An 11,426-nucleotide genomic window follows, 5' to 3' on the forward strand; every position below is an offset into this window, starting at 1 on the left:
GCCCTGGCGGTCATCAAGGAGGTGGCCCCGGCGGTCCTGGTGGTCATCGGGGCGGTGGTCCCGGTGGTCCTGGCGGTCACCAAGGTGGAGGTCCTGGCGGCCCTGGCGGCGTAAGTCAACACCCTGGACTTGAGTTCTCCTAAGCTAATTCCTGGTATCATTCACAGCCCGGCGGTAGGTGGTAAAGCGAATTGAAACGACCTGAACGTTGAAGTATATGGAAATTACATGAATGGACTTGGGACTGGAATTTGACATATTTGGCTGTATATAATCCTACCTGGAATCTTGATCAGCCCACCATGGTCCAACGGATTGATGACATAATCTATTTCTATCTTATTGGAAACGAAACATGAGAGTGTGTAATGTAGGCCAAGGAGTATCTTCCTGTGGCATAGTAGCTGTGCTCTTTTCAGATAAGCTTGGACCGCCTGGTTGCTTATGGGGTACCAACTGTGGTACCGAAGGTTCCACCGTCCAGCCCGATACCGGATAGGATAGCATTGACGACTCCTCCGATACCCTCACCAGCCATGGCACCAGCCGCCACGGCATATGCATACTTTTCAAACCCTTCAGGGCGCTTTTTCTTCCATACGGAGGCAATCACGGCTCCGATTAGCATTGCCGTTCCGTACTGCGTCGATGGTAGAGTGAACGCCATCGCGACAATCACCATATTGGGGTAATAGGGCTGTATGCTAGTCCATTTACCGGTGAAAAGATTCTTCACTAACACCATCACGCTGGCCAATACTGCCATGACTATGGAAAACACCCAGCTACTCTGTGGTATTGGTGATTCGGGCCTTGTCACAGCGAGGACGATAGCGCGCCAAGCGGCGACACTGGGTGCTGGGAACTCGCATTGATGGTCCCCACCTTCTCCAGTTTCTTCGGTTGACAGAATACAGGGGTACGCGGAAGCGAAGATAAGAAACATCGTAGGGGCCACAAGGGCAGCGACTAGTGTTCCTATCATCTGTGCAGCATACTGAAGACGTGGGGATGTCCCTAGAAGAAAGCCCACGCGGAAATCACCCATGAGGTCTAGACGGATGTTAGGACTTATTGCTTATTTAATTCACGTTTCTTAGGCAATGGGGTAAAGAACATACCGCATGCCTGATTCGCCCCGATATTGGTGAGAGCCCCGCCAAGTAGGTTTAAGCGCTGCGCACTTTCGATGCTCGCGGATCCTTGCGTAGTCCCTCCAAGGACGACTTGCGTCACTTTAGAGAGAGATGAGAGCGGTACGGTGTCTATTGCACTTGTCAGTCTAGTTCTTATAATTGCACCTATTGGAAAGGGCCTTTGACCTGTCGCTCCGGACGCGTGGATCGCGAGTAGTGAGAGAAGAAACGCTAGTGTGAGCGCAAGTAACGTCTCTGCTACAGACATCTCAAATTGCACGCTCGTAATGAAGCAAGTAACAGCTATTGTCACTACTAGCCCAGGAAGCCACATCCACAATCGGATGTTGTTCTCATTGGCAAGGTTCTTCTCGCCACCAATGCTCGTATAAGCGTAGTCCTTTTTCCGTCGTGTCTTGAGTGCTTGCCACAAACCGCGGGTCGCTATCCACATAACCCGCCATTGGCAGAATAGTTCTACAGAAGGAGTAAGCGTAGTTCATGGCGGTAGTTCTGATGGCGAAGATGCAAAGATCGTACCTGTGAACGCCGCCGCTATCATACACACAACTCCTGGCCACAGGAGCCAGTACCGAGGACTGGGATGTTGGGCATCTGCAAACTCAGCTGACAAGGAGAAGTAAGAGATGAGCCCGTCAGGTGAGGCCGCCTCCTTTCCGAACGCTAATCCATGGGACACCAAGTAGGGCCCTATGACTCCCCTAGACGAGCGCACATAAGCATTGACCCTCAAGTAGTATGAGTTATCATAGTAGCTACAGTGTATTCTTACCAAGCGAGGATCGATCCAAGAACGAAGGAGGCAGCAACATTCATACCAACCAGCATTCCAGACCCGATAAAAGCCGGGGTCCATTCAACATACCAGCCCCAGCTTTCTATAGCCATAGCTGTGTCCGCCATAAAGCCAGTCGACGCGACCCAAGTGAAAATATGCCAATCCTTTGTGACATGGAAAAGTCAGTATCTGGCATCGATAGTGACCCACAATGGGGTCATTCTTTCAAGCAGCCGAAACATACCCATAAGATACCAATGGCATATTGAGATACTATACGCAGCAGCATAGCGAAGACGAAGCTGTACGCCAGAGTTCTCATTTTCTGCCGAGCTTCGTATGCACCGCTGGCTGCAAGATGCATGCCTCGGATGGTGACAGCTGTTGCGACGACGAAGGAAAGATAAGCTGGAGTTCTCTTGCCACTTGAAAGATGAAAAACTTGCGCACTGAAGCATCAACTGTACGTCAACCAATTTTCGCTTTTCTCAGGTAGTATAAGGGTGGACAGCTTATCACATACAAGGAGCCGCAGAGAGGAGGCCAAAGTATCCTCCAGCTGCGGTGATAGCTACTAAGCGTGTAAAGTCTTTACTGGGCGTGGTGAGTAACCCCAGTTGGTACAATGCGGGTATGGCGGAGACAAAGACATTGGACAATCCCCCAGCAGCAGTAGCTGCAGTTTGAACGATGTTATTTTCCTGAGGACCGAAATGTTGGCTGTCGTATCCCAGAGAAGACAAATACGACGTCAATGGCTGCAGCACTGCAAAGCCAATGATGGACTGGGAAAGGAAGAGTTAACACACTGGACCAAAATGCAGAGCACAGTGAGACCAAGCACACTGTCAGTGTCGTGTCCTACCCCGAAAATGTTGGCAGAGTCAGTCCACCCAGCCTTGAGCCCAAGGTACAGATTGGAGGCATTCACAAGTGTTCCACAGAAGCAGCCCACAAGTAGGGCACGAAAGGTGAGGATGCTTCCTGTTGCTGGCTCAACATCAGCAAACGGTTCAAAAGGATCTGTTGGTAACGCATCGCTCTCTTCCTCGTCGTCATCGGTGGTTATCGAGCTTGCTCTTTGGCTTGTCCCATTATCCCCAGTCCGATGAACTTCTCGCATATCCGTCATTTCAATTGGCTGACTGCCGGTCGGGCGCGCATAGTCTGACATGACGGCGCACTCGGGCCTATCGCCAAGACAGACCTAAAGAACAGATACTGGCAAGGAGGACGATTATCAAGAACCTAACTGCAGAGATTGAGAGCATGATATTCTAGAACCATGAAATCTATGATTTGTTTGTAGTTATCCTGTCAGCCTGGCAAGAAAGACAAGATGACAATGGGGATCTTGCATGCATTACGTGTCCGATTAACTCAGCTCTCTATGGCTATGGCGGGCCTTGCCGCTTTTATGTGGCTTTACCGCTCCAGGAGCGATCGGCGCACGTCCGTCGCACTCTGTGGCACGCACTAGGTTTATATTTCCCTCGAAACAGCTCGAGATCTGGGTGGATGCAAGATCAACAATCTGGGTGGATAGCAAGAAAACTTCGCCAAGTAAAAAAGAGACATCAAGTTACCTATCAGTATCTCGATATTTGGGATCTAATTCAAGGAAACAAGACAATACTCGCCAAGCCAGTCATTGACACATATTACTGGAATACTTTCGATCAGATACTAAATTAACTACTGTGGAAACACTTGATTAAGAAGGGAACACTGTAGCCCAAATCTATATCCGACAATCGCAAAAGACGACTCAGGCTTCAACAAGAGCATGATAAACGCACATTCCCGTAGATACTTGCTAGATGAAACAACTTCTTCTTATTCCCCACCTGAGCAATAGGTTATAATTCCTATACTGTTAAAGTGTGGTATAGTAAAGTAATCTGGGACCATAAACTATCACTCAGACAAGGAAGAAGAAGTTGAATTTTCTAACTATCTGGGAGACTGTGTCTATATAAATATTGCAGAGCTCTTTATTCCAACCTCTTTCCACCTTTTTTATTTAGTTTTTGAATAGCGGCTTCATTATTTATATTGACTGTCTCACAAATCTAAGAATAGTCTCCCCTTGAGCATATAGATAAAGATACTCTGCCCTTGAATAGGCAGATGTGATCGTATCGAACACCATTTCAGCTTCAATCCAAGAAGCTCTAACATTTACAAGTAGTTCGTAAAACTCAATTTATGCAATGAATGTGTATCTATTTCTCGCTTCAACATGAATAAGACAACTAAATGAATGCTCTAGTTTACCAATACCAAGTACCAACCAACATACTGATGCTCATGCAATCTCCTATAAAACACGCATAATGAATGGCTCGATAAAAATGAACTTTCCCTTCCCCAGTTCAAGTATTCATCTGTGATTCAACTTCTGACAAAAGACAGCCAGCTCAAGAAAAGGAGCTTATAAGGTGATAACTCCATCATAGTGGCACTTCTTCGATGTCACCGTGCCGGTCTCCGTGTTGCATAGCCACTTGGTACCCGGGGCATGGCCACTTCCATTGTCGTTCAGGGTGAACGAAACTGTCTCAGTGCCATTGACCCGCTGCAGCTGCAAGATGAAGACGGAGATATCATTCACCCCGCCCGGGAATTGGACGTAGTAGTTGGCGTCGCTCGTACGAGCGCCTGCAATAGGGTTTCCGGGGCGATCCCTGGACATAGTTAATCACTTGATTGTTAGTCAGGAAAGGTTGCAATGAACATACCAGATGACATTGGCGCCGGTCACATCGTTGTAGTTAGGGTCGTTGAGATGGAAGGTAACATATCCATTTTGATCAGTCTGAGAAGCGAAAAGCCCGCTGATAGTGATGGCTTTCTCGGCCCTCGTGGCAGGCATAGCCAGCGCAGTACCAGCAGCCAGGAAGGAGCAGATAGCAGTGGTCTTCATTTTGTTGGATGGCTTAATCTGTCGAATGGAAAGAATAGAGTATGTGAATTGAAGAGTGATTAATCGATTGAAGCTTGTGGTTGTGAATCGAGTTGTAGTGCTGATGATCTTGGTAGGTTACACGAGAGGATTGACTGCCTTTTATATCTCAGTGACTTCATATTGCGATTCTCAAGATAATGACTGAATACAGGTTGTTGGATGGAAACAAGCAACTGTTGTGCTCAGGCCACCTGCTGCCTCGGTGTAGAGTATGCTAACTCCGAGCTCGAGAGGCTGTGCTGGATGTCATAGGAGCAGCATCACGATATTTTCTCAGGCCCCCAAGAATCGCGATTTATAATATAGGACTACGTCCACCAGTGTGTCCAGCGAAACTAGTGCTGACAGTTCAGCTGCTAGTCCCACTGCATCTGAACTGTGTGTCTGCCACAGTAGCAATGTTGTGTTGCAACCCTAGTGCTGACGGAATTAGTCCGAGGCGAAGCTTTGTGGATTCGTCGCCTAGGCGTCCCATCATTCGTTCTAGACTGAAGTCAAGACACAAACAAGCATTCCAAATATAGCAGAGCCGCAAGCTACGATCCGTTGGCTGCCAGCGATCAAATTTTGTAGGGCGATGGTACGCGTGGATTAAGGACAGAATGTTATTTTTAGCGTCAAGGTGGAAGGCAGCTAGATACCTGATTTAAATCTGTGGGACTCAACATTTGGAGCCCTGTAAATACTGCGGGTGATCTAAATATAGATAACAAGAGCAGATGGTATTACAACTAGAACTACCAGCTTTTGCCTCTGGTAGTGCCCTCACAGAGTTACTCTCCTGGACAAACCAGAGAAGGGCTAAGGTGAATGGTTCCAAGTCAGCGAGGAACCTTAGATGACGATCAAATAGTCAACTGTATTGCATCAGACATTGATCCGCCTTAACTGCAGATCGGACGTGTCATCACCTAACTTGTTGATGAGACAAGGCACCAGGCCTCTTATCGTATACAGTTGGAATGCTTTGGAGAATAGAATCAGACCAGAAGTAGAGTACTTTGGAATTAAGTACCCTCTCTTAAACTAAATCAATACTCGGAAGAGTCAAGACTATGGGTAACAGTTCTACACATAGTGTATACTGAGTACTAGTAGTTTGCACGGGCTATCCATGTAATAGCTATACCACAGGCTTTCTATGCGCTCAGCCCACGCACTTTTCGCCCTTTCCCACGCTCCCGGATCGACCAGCGAGTACAAAGCGGCGCTCAAGTCGAACCAACACGGAAACAATAACGACCGCAGCTCTTCTTTGATAACTCCTTTGGGATAGTTCCCTTGTCCATGGCTTTGTCACGTGTGCTAGCAGAGGCCCTATTAGATCAGTCATATTAATTTCAAACAGTATGATTAGGGTCTATCCTGGGGCTGCTGCGAATGCGACCGATGTCGCAGGGGACAAGCCACAGTTCGAAAAGCATCTGCAATTTCCCAGATGAAAAGAAGACCTCAGAACCGAAGACGAGAAAACTGAAGAGCTTAAAACAAGCAATCGGCGGTCTGACAGTCGCGAGTGGATATCTCTCCGCAGGGTCCGTTCAGCTCGTATCGCACTCGTGCTTTAGCGCGGGAGCTATTGATGCAGGCTGACGAACCGAACCAAGCAAACACAAGGGAGGCATTTTTGCTGACCGGTCCTCCTTTCTTACCCCGCACGAATCTCCCTTGCGTCACTGTTGATGGACTGAAACTCTCGAGCTGGATGTGTTCTTTCCTTTTGCAAGATGGTGGACCGGTACAGAGCATGATTGATGTTCGATATCACAATGCCCCGAAGCGCAATCAATAGAGTTCTGCTCGTGTGGATCACCGCCATTATTTACTTATTCGGTATCATCCTCGCCAAACCAGTTCAATACTGCAAATTTGGATACAAGGGTAAGGAAGAACATGGCGACGTGGACTTTTGCATGGCCGTCGCCATGCACGAGAATCGATCTTCGAATGCCTATGATATGTACCTGTCCATGACTGTCACACGGGGATCAGATCTTGGTTGGACTGCGGTCGGGACAGGCTCCGTAATGGCTGGCTCGTTGATGACTATAGTCTACGGCGAACCTCTTACCGGAGAGCCTCCGGTTGTCAGCATACGGACCGCAGCTGCACATCACCAGCCTAAACGGATAACCCAAGAGCAAGCGGGTGGTGCAGAGGTTCGGGTTCTCCAGGCAGAATGGCGGGCTATTGATGAAGATCGCACGCTTGCCACGCTATCATCTTCTTCATACGCGTATGTCGCCGAAGTGAGTCTCGTCTGCTATTCTTGTAATCTGTGGCCGGCAAAAGGGAGAGGTAGCAGTAAGATTTCTGCAACAGCAACGTCCCTCCCCTGGATTTGGGCATGGAATGAGGATCAGGAGATATCAGCCCTCTCCGACGATGCCCATCTCAACGGACACAGACACCGCCGCGGAAATGGTGGATGGGGCGAATTCTATGTCAACATGGCGCAGTCCCTTAGCACCGCTGAGAACCCTCCACCTGTCCCAGTGATACGACCTGGGGTTGGCACTCTAGGAACTTCCGATACGCCCATAGACAGGAGTAAAAGGTTCTCCCTGTTTAGCAATGGGACTATACATGGCTTCCTGATGGGAATGGCATTTCTCGTTGTCTTCCCATTAGGAGTGCTAGCCATGCGCTCGCAATCCAGCAAGTCATTCAAATACCACTGGATCATTCAGCTCGTCGCCTCCCTCTGCACTGGCGCAGGAGCCATTATCGGTATCATTATGAGCCGAGGGTCATTCAACTCCCCTCACCAGGTAGCCGGACTGCTGGTATCCGGTGTACTTGGCCTCCAAGCGTTTCTGGGGTGGAGACACCATGTAATTTTCCTACGGGTCAGACACCGAACCTGGATCTCGCATGCCCACATCTGGGCCGGAAGATTGATTATGATTGTGGGCTGGGCGAACTTTCTCAGCGGGATGGTTTTTGTAGCAACTGGCCCGTTCTGGGTCATCCTGGTGTCTGCGATTATTGTGGGAGAGATTGTTGGTCTCACCTTCTGGGTTTGGACCTGTAATAGACGCAAGTCGCGCAAGGCCCCCCCTGAGGCGTCAGAACTATGGCAAGGGGAGCGAGACGGGGAATACTTCGCTGTAGGTGAAGATGAGGAGACAGAGATGAACGACATGGGTGATCACGACAAACATGAGAGTAGCCCGTATGATCCTATGCTTCCACGACGTTCGCATTAAACTGGAGCCGTGGTAGGTTTGTCTATGTGTCTGATTGGGCAACATGCTATGAAATACAATGTAGCAAAGCGAATATTTCTATACGAGAGACTCAAGAATGATACTCCACTTCTTCTTTCAATAACCATGACAGAAACTGAAATCTAGCAATTCCTTATTTATACCAATAATTATTCACCTTTCCAGTTTCTCCATGCCTCCTCCCATATAATCAAGTGAAGCGGGACCCAACAGTCCAGGACCATCATAGCTATGGACACCTTTTAAGTCACATACCGCAGCAAGCCACACTATACATTCACAACCCTCAAGTCGATATAACGAAAATGACTCCTCACATTAGGTTCTACATGATCTCAACACGCAGAATATCCTCCAAAGTCACCCACAAGAAACTTAATACAAATACCACTTACAAACCTCGCTTCAACTCAAACTGCTGATCAACAACATCACCAACCATATCCTCCAACCCCTTGAAGACAATCCCCAACTCCCTCTCCGCCCTCCCGGCATCAACCCTATAGCTAATACCCTCATCACCCTTCAACCCAAACCCAACCCCAGGATACCTCCCGTCTAAAAACCGCCTCACATCCCCCCAAGACCTCGTCTCGGATGCCAACAAATACGACCTCAACCCGCTCACGCCACCATCCAAAACACGCACATGCACATGCGCAACATCATCGACATGCACGCCCAGGAACTGCGGGAAGCTGGGCGTCTCGGCGAACAGCGATTGGAAAAGCGTGCCGCTGGACCCGTCGAGCTGTTCGGGAGTTTCTTGGACGAGACTACGGCCGTAGACGAAGACGGGGTGGAGGGTGACTATGTCGAAGTGAGGATGGTTGGCGGAGTGGAAGTCGAGGGTGGCTTTGTGGGCGGCGAGTTTGCTGGCGTGGTATTGAGCCATTGGGGGGAGGCTGGGGATTGTCGAGTCCGGGGGTAGAGTGTAGTTTATCTCGTTGTCCTCTGGTTTTTTTTCCTTCTCTTAGTGTCTATTGGGTTTTATGGTGGGAAAGGAGCTTACCTCTGACGATCACGCCGTCCTTGAGTTCTCCCAGGGAGACTAGCGATAGTACGGAGCCTGTGACTACTACCTTCTTGACACTGGACACCTTTGCCGCTGATTCTAAGATCGTGATGGTTCCTCGCTTGGCGGGGGTAACCAGATCATCACTGCCTGGCTTGGGCAATGGCGACGCCAGATGCAGTACATACTCCACACCCTTCAATGCCTCGTCGAAGCATCCGGGGACGGTGATATCCGGTACAATCACAAATTCCAATTGCTTCTCGTACTCGGCGAAGATACGACGGAGTTTGTCAGCTTGTTCCTCACGACGAATAGAGAGACGAACACGGTAGCCCGCTTGCAAAGCGCGCAGGGCGACCTGGGAGCCGATGAAGCCTGTCGCGCCGGTGATGAGTGTTAGGGCCATGGTGGTTTGTAAACTTGCTATCTGTCTAACAGGATTAGAGGTTGCTTGTGGAAACCATGGAATGGTCTATAGTATTTATATTCATTATTCTCTTTATTATTTCTATGCTGTTCTTTACGCTGACAAACAGTGGTGATCATTAATCACTAAGTCGTTATCAGGTTGGGGTTGAGGCGAGATTCAACCCAATCATCCTTTAATCAGGCCGGCCGAATAATCAACGCGATTCCTGGTTGAATCCCCTAAATTAAAATTGTCTAAAAATATCGATTGACTAGCATTTGTCTATTATTTTATTTTCATACGAATATATATCTAGCCTGTTCTATGCGCTGACAAACTATGTTTTCCTTCTGATCATTAATCAGTCAACAGCCGAATTCGGATCGGCAATTGTTTTTTGGTTTAGTGATAGAGAGCTATGACGTTATTCCCAATCTAGATATGTAACTAAATCTATGGAAGCTGGGGTATCTGATTCTCCACATAAGCTTAATCATTAAAAATAGTCTTGAGTCATTGAGACTGGTCCGATGCGTTAGCCCTAACTAGTACTGTATCGGGATAAGAATATTGCATGTCAGGATTAGTGATCAATAACCATAGCCTCGGAGTGTCTCCGCATTCAGGATTCTATCAGTATGGGACAGGATAAGGCAGTTTACTGTAGCTGAGAATCGTTATAAACAAGGTCATGGTGACAATGTCTGCACAGTCATGTCGTCATCTTCTCAACTCTACTACTATACATAAAATATCCACATCTCCACTAGCAGGGCCATCAACAGAATGTCCTCCCTCCGCGCAGCAGTATACATCGCCCCACCGACCCCCTTCAAAACGCCCGGCAAGGGAAGCGGCGGTGGTCTCTGGTCCCCCATTTCCTGCACACTGGTCTACTCAGCCACCGAGGCCGTCCTGGTAGACACGCCCATCACCATCAAACAGACACAGGACTTGATAGCTTGGATCGAGCGCATCGCGCCGAAGCGGAAGCTGTCGTACATCTACATCACACACGGCCATGGCGATCACTTCTTCGGTCTTCCACTGCTGCTTCAGCGCTTCCCTGAGGCCAAGCCCGTAGCTACGGCCGCCACGGTGCAGCATATGAAGCAGCAGGTCGAAGAGAAGAACTATCAGGCTCAATGGGAATCGCGATTCCCCGGAGAGATCGCGAGACCGTTCGTCTTGGCGCAACCGTTGCCGGGAAGCAACGAGTTTAAGCTGCAGGACAGATGGCGGTTCCAGGCCATCGAGGTTGGACACTCGGACACGTACGATTCCACTGCGTTGTGGGTCCCCGACCTGCGACTGGCTGTTTGTGGGGATATAGTGTATGGACAGGTGCACCAGATGCTCTTTGAGGCTAATACCGCCGCCAAGCGCGAGGAGTGGATAAGAGCAGTGGAGAAGATCGAAGCTCTGGATCCGTTATATGTGGTATCGGGCCATTGCCAGGAGGGGGAGGTTTTGGGTCGCTGGCACCTCGCCAACACAAAACAGTATATCAGAGATTTTGAGAATGTGCTAGAGAAGAAGCCCAAGTCTCCGAGAGAGATTGTGGAAGCGATGACCAAGCTGTATCCCGATCGGTATAATACCGGCGCGCTTATAATGGGTGCCATGGGCTATTTTCAGGCATTGAAGGAATCTCGGATTTAAGATTAATGTATGTACATTGATTCAGGAGGTTAAGTAACCTCAATCAGAGCTAGTTCAACTGAATCTGTAGCTGCTCACTAAGTCACTGTAGACTGAAGACTGCTTCTACGTGACTGTTCTTGCGGTATGCAACAAAGTTCACAGTATATTCTGTCAACGGCTCAGTGGCAGTCCATCAGCTGCAGGGAACTGTCCCTGAGGCCA

General features: G+C 48.8%; 5 protein-coding genes across 5 annotated transcripts; 2 read left to right on the forward strand and 3 right to left on the reverse strand.

The window, feature by feature from the left end:
* Positions 1 to 442: 442 nt before the first annotated feature.
* On the reverse strand, positions 443 to 3,195 carry ANOM_007335 (uncharacterized protein; the record flags this gene model as incomplete). Its single annotated transcript, XM_015552591.1, has 8 exons — positions 2,801 to 3,195; positions 2,455 to 2,720; positions 2,180 to 2,384; positions 1,930 to 2,099; positions 1,677 to 1,858; positions 1,323 to 1,613; positions 1,122 to 1,265; positions 443 to 1,053 (listed from the first exon to the last, which is right to left on the reverse strand). Exons 1-8 carry the CDS (start codon positions 3,107 to 3,109, stop codon positions 443 to 445), a joined length of 2,178 nt encoding a protein of 725 aa, XP_015404513.1. The 5' UTR covers positions 3,110 to 3,195.
* Positions 3,196 to 4,369: 1,174 nt separating this feature from the next.
* On the reverse strand, positions 4,370 to 4,861 carry ANOM_007336 (uncharacterized protein; the record flags this gene model as incomplete). Its single annotated transcript, XM_015552592.1, has 2 exons — positions 4,370 to 4,622; positions 4,677 to 4,861. The coding sequence occupies 2 exons, from the start codon at positions 4,859 to 4,861 to the stop codon at positions 4,370 to 4,372; spliced, it is 438 nt and encodes a 145-aa protein (XP_015404514.1).
* Positions 4,862 to 6,672: 1,811 nt separating this feature from the next.
* Positions 6,673 to 8,112, forward strand: ANOM_007337 (cytochrome and DOMON domain-containing protein; the record flags this gene model as incomplete). The annotated part of the gene is made up of 1 exon (XM_015552593.1): positions 6,673 to 8,112. The coding sequence occupies one exon, from the start codon at positions 6,673 to 6,675 to the stop codon at positions 8,110 to 8,112; it is 1,440 nt and encodes a 479-aa protein (XP_015404515.1).
* Positions 8,113 to 8,524: 412 nt separating this feature from the next.
* Positions 8,525 to 9,557, reverse strand: ANOM_007338 (reductase; the record flags this gene model as incomplete). Its single annotated transcript, XM_015552594.1, has 2 exons — positions 8,525 to 9,087; positions 9,146 to 9,557. The coding sequence occupies 2 exons, from the start codon at positions 9,555 to 9,557 to the stop codon at positions 8,525 to 8,527; spliced, it is 975 nt and encodes a 324-aa protein (XP_015404511.1).
* Positions 9,558 to 10,346: 789 nt separating this feature from the next.
* On the forward strand, positions 10,347 to 11,222 carry ANOM_007339 (MBL fold metallo-hydrolase; the record flags this gene model as incomplete). The annotated part of the gene is made up of 1 exon (XM_015552595.1): positions 10,347 to 11,222. One exon carries the CDS (start codon positions 10,347 to 10,349, stop codon positions 11,220 to 11,222), a length of 876 nt encoding a protein of 291 aa, XP_015404512.1.
* Positions 11,223 to 11,426: the final 204 nt, after the last annotated feature.

The sequence above is a fragment of the Aspergillus nomiae genome (genome assembly GCF_001204775.2).
Source record: "Aspergillus nomiae NRRL 13137 chromosome Unknown contig00258, whole genome shotgun sequence".
NCBI classification, from domain to species: Eukaryota; Fungi; Ascomycota; class Eurotiomycetes; order Eurotiales; family Aspergillaceae; genus Aspergillus; species Aspergillus nomiae.